The 12,299-nt window shown below is 30.0% G+C and overlaps 1 protein-coding gene across 2 annotated transcripts in view; it reads right to left on the reverse strand.

Annotated features, from left to right (window-relative positions):
• LOC129956986 (ATP-binding cassette sub-family C member 3-like) overlaps positions 1 to 12,299 on the reverse strand; it is a 98,096-nt gene that overhangs the window by 77,759 nt on the left and 8,038 nt on the right. For both annotated transcript variants that reach the window (XM_056069079.1, XM_056069080.1), the window contains exons 3-6: positions 11,191 to 11,322; positions 8,869 to 8,997; positions 4,692 to 4,823; positions 1,766 to 1,827 (exon numbers count right to left, since the gene is read on the reverse strand). In XM_056069079.1, coding sequence (XP_055925054.1) covers positions 1,766 to 1,827; positions 4,692 to 4,823; positions 8,869 to 8,997; positions 11,191 to 11,322 — 455 coding nt within the window. The remainder of the gene's footprint in view (positions 1 to 1,765; positions 1,828 to 4,691; positions 4,824 to 8,868; positions 8,998 to 11,190; positions 11,323 to 12,299) is intronic.

The following is a 12,299-nucleotide window of genomic DNA, read 5'->3' on the forward strand; positions in this document are numbered from 1 at the left end:
ACCGAGGTCAGATGACGATGGCGACACCTGAGCTGGCACCCTTTTCCAAACTTCCACACTACATCAGCAGGGGAATGTTTGTCCCTGGCGGATTTAACGTGCACTCGACCCGCTTACAGAACGGTTCTTTGGTGGAATCTTGTATCGAACCTGAAACTCTCCAATTTCGAAGCCAGAACCTTGCCTACAGGCCACCGTAGTCTCGTATGTTTTGCAGAGTGTTCATGAAAGAGTTGGTCATGGTAGTCCATAATAAAGGATACTGTAGCATGGTTCAGATTTTTCAGACAGACCGAAAAACCCATAAATAATCTTACCATTATTAGTAGTAAGTACCATTATTAGTAGTATAACTCTGTAAACTAGATAAAATGTCGAACACTTGGTGTTCTAATAACCAGCGGGAGTGGTCTTTACAAAACTTTCTCACATATTCCCTTCCTAATAAACTTGTCATGTCAGAGAACGTCTTGCAGGACACTGGGTCCAATAGTTATAAAATATTAATCTATGGCGTGAATTTTTACATTTTTACTGAATGTATCGCGTCATCCTTGGCGAGTTTAATCCCTGGCATGCCATTAATAGTATCCGAAAATCATATTTGTGTTTTTGAGGAGTTTTTCCCATCCGACTGAAACAAGGATTTGACACAAAATTGTACTTGTAGACACACAATTCCATCCGAATTTGATATATTTAAGTCATTTCGCTTTTGAGTTATTGCTTTTAGATATTTCAGAAAATATAGATCGACAAACAGTCAACCTTTAATTGGATTTGATGCACAATTTGGCATGTGTCTACGCTATAGATGTTAAATCTGTGTACCGAATTTTAACTATCTAGCTCTCTTTCTTTTGTAACTATCGTGTTAACTTATTTTTGGACAGATGGACTGACGGACTTCCTCTGAACAGATTTTGCACAAAATTTGATATAAATCTGTAAATTTGGTATAAAGGCCATATACAAAATTTCAAACGTTTAGCTCAAATCTTTTCGCTTTGTTCACAGCTAACGTCTAGCTTTTTGAGTTACCTTTATCACGAACAGACAAACAGACGTACGGACGGGCATTTCCCAAAAATGTATTTTGCGAACTCAGGGAGTCTAAGTCGTGGAATGTTGTCAAAATCTCGAATTCGAATTGTACTACGCATACGAAAAAGTAAAAAAGTTGAATTACCATTAGTTTTGTGCACATATTTATTCGCACCAATTATTAATATTTTTAATAATAAAATATTGACCATTGGCTTAGAATGCCTACATAATAAATCTCTTTTTCAATCCATCCATTTTTTAAAAATTACTTATTCTTCTTTTAATTGTTAATGGATTTAAAATCATAAGGTATTGCAATTATTATTTAGTACAATATAACAGGAAATAGATGCACTTTTTTAATGGCACTAAAATCACAATTTCGTAATTGCAAATTCGCATAGAAATATTGCACTGGAATAATTTAAATGAAAGCTGTTTTAGAATTACTTTATTTTAGGTCAATTCATTTGCGAAGAAATAAAAAGAATTTTATCTTGTGAAAAAACCATGCTTGTTATAAGCTAACTCTAAGATTCTATTTATTTTTCAGTGTTATAAAGATTCTTATAATGGAATATTAGTCATATTGATAGAAAGAAAGAGGAAAAAAAAATAGTATTGGAGAATTTTCTTCAATATTTATAAAAAATAATATATTATTATTAATAGAATTATAAATGTGTTATTGAGAAATAGTATTTAATAAAAGGTTTACTTTGTCATCCAAGAAAACAATAACCTTGATATCAGAGTCTGTTCCTCAATCAAAAATTCATCCTGCAAGAAAATCTCAGCAATGTCAAAAACAATAAAAATTGCGAATATAATAACAAAAATTAATTTACACTATAAAACAATGCATATAAAAAGTCAAATATCCATAAAATTTTGTATTCCAAATAATAATAAATTGGGATTCCATTTAACGAATAAATAATAAATAATCTGTTATACTCTGTGTTTACCATTTTGTGTTATTCTGATGAAATTTTAATAAATTGTTTTCTTTAATATGACGACGATTATCGTTTGGCATTCTGCTTGGAAAATCCTGTTTGACGGAATAAAATCTTATTACGTAGTATGGAGCAAAGTTTTGGACTTAGAACTGTCAAATTTGATTCTTATTTCTTGAATAGCAGATACTATTAAGTTATTTTTTTAAATTTTAGTTAGATTTTCATTAATAAAAATCAAATGAAACCTTTACGATTTTCTCATTAATTTCTAAACATATTATAGAATAAAGAAAAGTTTAATATCATTTTAAAATTAAAAAATAACTTTACAATGATAAAAATTTTGTGTTCGTTCAACTTCTTTTTAAATTTTAATGGTTTTTTCAAAATTACTTTAAAGCACAATTTTGTAACAATGCTTCTCCTCTGTACAGCAGAATGCTATGAAATAAAGGATTTGTAAATATATTAATAAGTTTTCATTGATAAGTAAAAATAAGTATATAGATTATTTTTAAATATACGCTTCAATACATTTCAAAACAACAGATTATTTTTTATTTACATGTGTATAATTTTTTGGGTGGTTTTTTTTTTTATTTACATGTGTATAATTTTTGGGGTGGTTTTTTTTTTATTTACATGTGTATAATTTTTTGGGTGTTTTTTTTTTATTTATTTAGATGTGTATAATTTTTTGGGTGGTTTTTTTTTTATTTACATGTGTATAATGTTTTGGGTGGTTATTTTTTTTTTATTTACATGTGTATAATTTTTGGGGTGTTTTTTTTTTTATTTAGATGTGTATAATTTTTGGGTGGTTTTTTTTTATTTACATGTGTATAATTTTTTGGGTGGTTTTTTTTTTATTTACATGTGTATAATTTTTGGGGTGGTTTTTTTTTTTTTTATTTAGATGTGTATAATTTTTGGGGTGGTTTTTTTTATTTACATGTGTATAATTTTTTGGGTGGTTTTTTTTTTTTATTTACATGTGTATAATTTTTGGGGTGGTTTTTTTTTATTTACATGTGTATAATTTTTGGATGGTTTTTTTTTTATTTACATGTGTATAATTTTTTGGGTGTTTTTTTTTTATTTAGATGTGTATAATTTTTTGGGTGGTTTTTTTTATTTACATGTGTATAATTTTTTGGGTGGTTATTTTTTTTTTATTTACATGTGTATAATTTTTGGGGTGGTTATTTTTTTTTTATTTACATGTGTATAATTTTTTGGGTGGTTTTTTTTTTTTATTTACATGTGTATAATTTTTGGGGTGGTTTTTTTTTATTTACATGTGTATAATTTTTGGGGTGGTTTTTTTTTTTTTTTAATTTACATGTGTATAATTTTTGGGGTGGTTTTTTTTTATTTACATGTGTATAATTTTTGGGGTGGTTTTTTTTTTCTTTATTTACATGTGTATAATTTTTTGGGTGTTTTTTTTCTTTATTTACATGTGTATAATTTTTGGGGTGGTTTTTTTATTTTATTTACATGTGTATAATTTTTGGGGTGGTTTTTTTTTTATTTACATGTGTATAATTTTTTGGGTGTTTTTTTATTTATTTACATGTGTATAATTTTTGGGGTGGTTTTTTTTTTATTTACATGTGTATAATTTTTGGGGTGGTTTTTTTTTTTTATTTACATGTGTATAATTTTTGGGGTGGTTTTTTTTTTATTTACATGTGTATAATTTTTGGGGTGGTTTTTTTTTTTTTTTTATTTACATGTGTATAATTTTTTGGGTGGTTTTTTTTTTATTTACATGTGTATAATTTTTTGGGTGTTTTTTTATTTGCTTTTTTTTTACCTACATGAGAACTTTGTACTTCGTAATATCGGGAAGAAAACTGAATATGCATATTGGTCAAGAAGTTTTACATATTGAAGCAATGACAAACAGCTATAACTTTAGAATCACATACTAAATTTCATTTATTTAAATCGTTGCATTTTTGAGCAGTCGCATTCGAAAGCACAGACCTACAGACTGCCAACACCCCTTCAAGGATTTGATTTAAAATTTTATATGGATCTGCATGTTAAATGCGAAACCTGTGAACTAAATGCAATCTACCTAGTTCTTTTCGTTTTGTAGTTGCCTTTTTTCAATTGTTTTTGTACAGCAGATTTCTTTAGAATGGATTTGGTCCAACATTTTCCATAAATCTACAAAAATTGTGTATATACCACATACCAAATTTCATCCGTATAGATCAAATTGTTTTTGAGATATCACATTCATAGATAGGAACATAGAGTTAATTCCAATAATGTGTTTTTCGAATTCAATTTAGTCTAAAATGTGAAGACTCGTCAAAATCGCTATTATCAGTTCCTTATCGACTACAATCCTTATTCGTTCAAATTTTTGATCATTTCAAAACTTTCCGTTTGTATACTATATATACACGAGAAAGTTAAATGTAAAAAACATTTTAGTAACGCAAACGATTTCTTTGATACATACTTCTTGATACATACAAAAGCAGTTAGTTAAAAGTGTTTTAAATTTTTGAATAACTGATAACAATCAGATAATAACTGATTGTTTCCAAAGCGAAATTTGTATCATATAATAAATAAAAAAAAATGTAAATAATTTTAAAATGTAAACCAGTCATTGCGATTGAAACTGATAAAAAATATTTTTTTTCCTTCATTTTTACTTACCTTTTGTGGGTGCCACGAACAACTGCTGGGCGGATCGGTGAAAAACGACAAAAGAGTTTGAGCAGTTAATGCAACCAATGTGATCATAGTTAAGGTGTAAGTAACTGGATCTTCCATTTCTTCAAGCTTTATCTGTAAAAGTGTCATTTACAATTTAACTCCGAGTAGAATCAATTTTAAAATACATAACATTATGTCTGACATTCATAATCATTTTAAACCAATAAAATGGTGGCCTTTTAAAAATCAATCATCAATGCAATAATAGGTCAGAATTGGCATGGCATGGATAAAAAAAAATGGATATCCAAATTGTGCTAATTTTTTTAGTCGAATTCCATTTAGTCATTGGAATGGAACACTAACCAAACACAGTAAATATGCATGTGGGAAGTGGGGTGGAGGGCTTACAGTGTGTTATCAAGGTGCTCACTGACGAATTTGGTGTGTAGTGTCTATGAATGACTAGCCTAAGAGGGAGCGTGAGATGAATATGATGGACTAACTTTAGATACCTAATTCGTTCTTGTCTCTTTTTTTTGGTGGGGGGGATTTTACAAAATGTTGATGGGGGGGAGAGAGAGAAGCTTCGTTCACGTGGAACCATAGGCTTTTCTGTATACTCTAAGAAGGGTTTCGCTTAGGGAGAAAATTGGAGTAAAGAGTTGTGAATAGTCGTCTTAAATGAATGAGTGAAAAATGCAAAATGACATAGGGTACCATTAATCAATGCATTTGCGTGGCATGACTTGGAATTACCTTTATTGGATTTCATAATATTCATAAAATTTAAACCTGGTTCTTCTTGAGAGTGGTTTTCTTGCATGAGCACCCAGTGTTCTGAAATTGTTTCACCCGCCGTTGGATGTTGTGACGACACGGAGGTTCTTTACAGAATGCCGTGTGAAATCGCTTTGAACGACGATTCATGAAGATGTTTTGGCATACAGATGAAGATGATGGCTTCGACGATTCATGAAGATGTTTTGGCATACAGATGAAGATGATGGCTTCGACGATTCATGAAGATGTTTTGGCATACAGATGAAGATGATGGCTTCGACGATTAATGAAGATATTTTGGCATACAGATGAAGATGATGGCTTCCACGATTAATGAAGATGTTTTGGCATACAGATGAAGATGATGGCTTCGACGATTAATGAAGATGTTTTGGCATACAGATGAAGATGATGGCTTCGACGATTCATGAAGATGTTTTGGCATATAGATGAAGATGATGGCTTCGACGATTAATGAAGACGTTGGCTACCGGTATTTTGATAATGTCGGCAGCCAACATTTTCTCCTAGCTGTTTCTAAGAGTGATGGCGTCACTAAAAGAATTTTCGTTCTTGCCATATAAAACTCTATAATTATAATTGCGGAATAAATTTATTACAGCTAAATAAAGCAATTATAGTACTATACTATGCTTTTTCTTCCATTTAATATGCATCACGTATTTTTTTACGGTGGATTACTACGTTGATAAGTCAATTTTATGTGAAATTTTTATTTCATTTTGTATTTTTTTTTATTTAATGTTCTTAATATTTGAGCAGGTTTCTTTATAAAAAAGTTAGAATTTTATTTCTAAATCTATTTATTGGAAAATTACAGTGATTTTTATATTTGCATTTACCTACTTTTTAATGCTGTTTTGCGCTTTCAGATAGTATTTTCTCAAATTCTAATCTTTGATTGCATTTTCTTACGAAAAACGTCATAAATTAAAATTTTTTTTTCCAATTTGGTATGATAATTTCTTAGTATGTTCTGCAGTTCCTGAACTAAAGAATAAGTTGTTTCTTATGGCACTTGCCATGGTCAAGCCCGCTGTTCGGAGACAACCGATTTAAGCCTGAGGGGAAGCGCCTCTTGTTTCTATAGTAGCGCCATCTAGGGCCAAGAGAACGACTTAGCTACACAAGCGTCACAACACTTTTTACGGGGCGGACTTCATTCACTCATCCACAGATCGTCATTTAGACCTGAATCAGAGAACGATCACGCCTGATCCAGAACCCCCAGTGGTATTACTCTCGACATGGAGGACTTTGTGACCACGACATATTTAACGTGAGTCAGCCACCAAACACGTGGAGAATCTTCGGCCGGCGAGGTTCGAACTCGCAACCTAAGGGACACGAATCCGACGCTCTACCAACCAGGCTATCCCGGCCCACAAAGAATAAGAAATCTATTGAAATGGAAATATTTTATAATTATTTTAGTACTTCACAATGTGGGAAAAAATTAAAACTTTCGTGTTACTTATCAGTAGAACCTCAATATTTACGGAGGGGACAGATATAAAACTTATTTTTAGTTCAGGGACTAGACAATATATTTCTTAAGCTATCTGCAAAATTTTGTGAATCATTTGATAAAGATCTAAAATAGAAGATTTGTACTTTACTTCTCTTTTTAGCTTTAAAAAAAACCCCTTTTTCGATATTTTTAATTGGAACTTAACTGGCATAGTTTGGTTTCGTAGATGTATTTTACAATTTTTTTTAATGCAAATATTCAAAAATATAACTATTTTCGAACGTTTCTCCAATTTTTATTCAAATTTGTATAACAATTTCTCAATACATTCAGGCAGTTTTTGAATTAGAAAATAAGTAATCTAATTAATTATAAATATTTTATATTTGTTTTAGTACACCACAATGTGCAAAAAAAAATTTGAAAATTCCGTATTATCTATCAGTCAGTGTATCACATCCTTTTACTCAAAAATGGCCCTTTTTCCCAATTATTTTTTAAAAACTCCTTTGCCTTTAATTGGGGGCACCCGGACTAAGCAGTAAAATATACATCTCAGTTTTCAAACAACAATACTTTTAAAATACAGGTTGACAATAGAGCTAGTATCATGGCATCTTCAAATCCAAAGAGCACAAACCAAACAGCAAGAGAAATGTTTGGTGTCCTGCTTTCAAAACCAACAATAAAAATTTCTTGGGTTAAAGCAAATGCGGGCAATATAGACAATGAAAAAGCAGATCAACTGGCAAAGGACGCAACGCAAAATGGGCAATTTTATATGCAAACAAAGCTTCCTAAAGCACATATAAAAGCTCTCCTCCGGAAAAACGTGCTAGAGGAATGGCAAGGATATTGGAGCAATGGTGTCACAGGCAGAAAATTTTTTAATCCCACTAACTGGATCAGAGAGGATATTATTTTCTTCTCAGAACACGGCCCTTTTCCTGCCTACCTCAAAAGGTTCAATCTGTCTGAGAGTGACCAGTGCAGTTGTGGTGGGATAGGCACCGCACTTCATCATGCTACAGAATGCATCCTTACAATCTCCTGGCATATGAAAAAACCATCACCAAGCCATGAACAGGAATGGCTGAAAAGAATCGCCAACAACTTCCTTTCGAGGCAAAAAATCCACAGTATAATCAAATTTATAAGAGAAAATAGAGACCTATTCTTGCCACCATAGCTCTTAACATCAAGTCTCATACCAAAAAAGACTAAGGGAAAAAACAAGCACCGCAGTCTCCTGTCACACATTTCAATCAATCAGAGATTGTCTTCATTTCCATTTCTCAAATTATGTTCCATCTGATTTTTTTTAACTGCATCCTGATCTACTATATCATAAAAAATAAGTGAACACAGATTATATGTATATTTTTACACATTTTATCTCTCAGCACTATATTTCTAAGTTTATTACTACAAATTATATTTCTAAGTTGAAAAATTATGTAAACGGTCTCATCATGATATAATTTCTTATATAATTGTAAATTCTGTATATAGTTATTTTTGTTTCGTTTTCCTACTGTAAATATTTTGTTAATTAAATAAAATTCCCGTAACATGCCCAAACCGTTCAGTGACCAGAATGGTCACGGATACGGGGGCATGAGACGGCGTTCTGTTCTGCCTTTAATTGGCCTATTTTGGTTTCATATAGATTTTCTCAATCTCCTTAATGGAAATGTTCGAAAATACAACTATTTTCAAACGTTTTTCTTTTCTTTTATACATCCCGAAAGTAGTCGCGTACCTTAAGTGGCGTTGCATAGTATTACCTAATAGTGCAGGCATTTTTCAATGCCAAAGACTATATATGCGATGGGATGAGAAACATACAAATTATCAAACATTTAAAAAATTCATTTGAAAAATCCGAAAGTACTTACTTACCCCAAAGGCCGAGATGACGGGCGAATTGAATAAATTACAAATAAAAAACAGCAACCAGAACGTCGATAAAGCATTTGAATTCGGTTTTCTTTCTTTATGTTGCTTGTACTGGAGATACAAGGCAAGCATCTAAAATAGAATACAGGTTCATCCTAATAATGAAGATATCTGAGAAGATACCCATACATGTTTAAAATAAATAATTGAATTAAGTGAATGATGTGATCAACGACGAATCTCTTTAATGCTAAACTAGAGTGATAAATTGAAAACCTTTTATTTTAGCATATAAGTAAGAAATTAGTTCTAACTTGAGAGGAATTTTAGGATATAATATATTCATACATTAATTCTATTATTCTATTCCTAATTCACATATTAATGCTAAGTGAGTCTTCTGCCTTAGATGATATCTGCGTTTCTTGATTCAATAAAGTATGATGCACGTCTTTTTTTATTATTATTTTCTCGTACACTAAGAAGAATTGAGGAAAAGTAGAATAGAGGAAGTATAATATAGAATATAAGTATAGATTAGAAGAGTAGAATAGATGAAGTATAATATAGAATATAATATAGAATAAAAGAGTAGAATATATGAAGCATAGTATAGAATATAATTATAGAATAAAAGAGTAGAATGGATGAAGTATAGTATAGAATATAAGTATAGATTAGAAGAGTAGAATAGATGAAGTATAATATAGAATATAGTATAGAATAAAAGAGTAGAATATATGAAGCATAGTATAGAATATAAGTATAGAATAAAAGAGTAGAATGGATGAAGTATAGTATAGAATATAAGTATAGATTAGAAGAGTAAAATAGATAAAGTATGGTATAGAATATAAGTATAGAAGAGTAGAATAGATGAAGTATAGTATAGAATATAAGTATAGATTAGAAGAGTAGAATAGATAAAGTATGGTATAGGATATAAGTATAGAATAGAAGAGTAGAATAGATGAAGTATAGTATAGAATGCAAGTATAGAATAGAAGAGTAAAATAGATGAAGTATAGTATAGAATATAAGTATAGAAGTATAGTAATCGTCAAAAAATTCGAATTCAAGATTTTAACGAATCTCCACGTTCTAGATCTCCCCGAGTTCAAAAAACACGTTTTTGTAAAATGTCCGTCCGTCATCTGTGATAAATAATTCAACAACGCTTTCAACAAGACGGATGAAATTTAGTATAACGATCTTCAGAACAAATTCGTAGATTTCTATCAAATTCTGAGAAAAATCCCTTCAGGTGAAGTCTGTCTGTCCAGCTGTCCCAATAAAAATTAAATAAATAAATAAAAAACGAAGACAGATAAAATTTGGTACATAGATTTAGCATCTATAATATAAACGCATGTCAAATTTTGAGCCATATTCACATCCAATAAATTACAAATAAAAAAACAGCAACCAGAACGTTGATAAAGCGTATGAATTCAGTTTCCTTCTTTATTTTGCTTATACTGGAGATAAAAGGCAAGCATCTAAAATAGAATGTAAGTTATTCCTAGTAATGAATATACCTGAAAAGATACACATTTAAAATAAATAATTGAATTTAGTGAAGGATCTGATCAACGACGATCTTCTCCAGTGCAAAACTGAAGTGATAAATTGAAAACATTTTATTTTAGCAGAAGCTCGTATAGGTAAAAATTTAGTTCTAACTTGTGAAGAATTTTAACGAAGAAACCTCATTTCATATGTTTCGAATGTCTTCATTTTGGAGGAAATGAATTAAAGTGAGTAATGAAGAAGTTAAACATTAAAAGAAAACCATGTATGCATTTTATGTTTCGATTTCTTTTAGACAGTTGAAAATCAATTTTAGTTCAGAAAAATACAAAATTCTTTTGGAAATTCAGTACGTGCACATAAAAATATTCCTAAAAAAATTAACATTTAATTGGAATGACAAAAACAGTTTTATTCCAAATAAATTTATATGGAATAATAAAAAAAATAATTTAATAAAAAATAATATTTTTTTTAAAGGTAACAGAGTCTATCGTCCATTAGAAATTCAGATTTGCTCCAAATGAGTTTATATACTATAATAAAGAATAAATAATGAAAAAAAAAATAAAAATTAAATCGTTTGGAATATTTTGGCATTCAAATAATATTTTTAAAAATTTTTTTAATTAATAATTTTTTAAATGTTAAATAGTTTTTTGAAAGTCATTCGAGTCCACCGACCCTTAAGCTAATGAATAATAACTAAGAAAGAATAACATTTTTAACAATTTTCAGCAAAAATTTGCATTAATATTGACTAAAATTAATCTATAAAATAAATCAAATACTTACAAATGTCAATGTGCGAACTATAAGAGATGAGTAATATACTTTAGCTACAAGCACAGGTTGCAAACTGCTGTGTTCTGACAGAAGGTAGACGCATTCCTCTAAGCCGCACACAATCAGTACTGAAGTCAGAACCTACAGAAGAAGGAAGAAAATAATTATATTCATAATAACTGTGCAAAATGACTACCTTAAATATGGACTGAATTTAAGGTAGAGGGCCTGGGTATTGCGAAAAAATAAAAAAAAAAAATTTAACCATGTTAATTCATTCAATAGTTTAAACATTTTGATTCGGAAAAGTAGACCAAGTTTTTTTCCCCAGAGGCTTTAAATACATCAATTTATCGATACCTCAGAAGTCGCCTACATAGATACCATAAAATAATGCACACTGTACGATAAGCTTAGATACATTAATAATGCTTAGATACATTAATAATGCTTAGATACAATAATAATGCTTAGATACATTAATAATGCTTAGATACATTAATAATGCTTAGATACAATAATAATGCTTAGATACATTAATAATGCTTAGATACAATAATAATGCTTAGATACAATAATAATGCTTAGATACATTAATAATGCTTAGATACAATAATAATGCTTAGATACATTAATAATGCTTAGATACAATAATGCATTGAGCAACCTGGACATAGGCTAATAATGGGAGATTTTAAACGAGGGGAAAACGCGACTAAAGTTTTATTGTTTCATCTAAAGATCAGTATGGCCGTTTCAAGTGTGATTCCCTCTCCCCCCCCTCAAGAAAAAAGGAATTTTGGTTTCTAGGTGAAAAAAGGGAAATGAAACAGATTTTTTTTCAATCTTTCGCAATATATTGGATAAACACATATGATCCTATGAAGGGCCAACCAAAAAGTTGTACAGCATTACAATCTGCGGTAAATGAATACCAAAATTATATATTTTGTAACTGAAGCATGAACATTAGCTCTTATTATATTCCAAACGATTTTTTTTTTCTTCTAATTTTCAAATCACTTTTGTGCTGGTATGTAGATTCTTATGATCCATGCAGGAAGCAACAGGACGAATGTTTTTAGAAACATTTCTTTTAATAATCACATTCACACACT

The sequence above is a fragment of the Argiope bruennichi genome, chromosome 11 (genome assembly GCF_947563725.1).
Source record: "Argiope bruennichi chromosome 11, qqArgBrue1.1, whole genome shotgun sequence".
Classification (NCBI taxonomy): domain Eukaryota; kingdom Metazoa; phylum Arthropoda; class Arachnida; order Araneae; family Araneidae; genus Argiope; species Argiope bruennichi.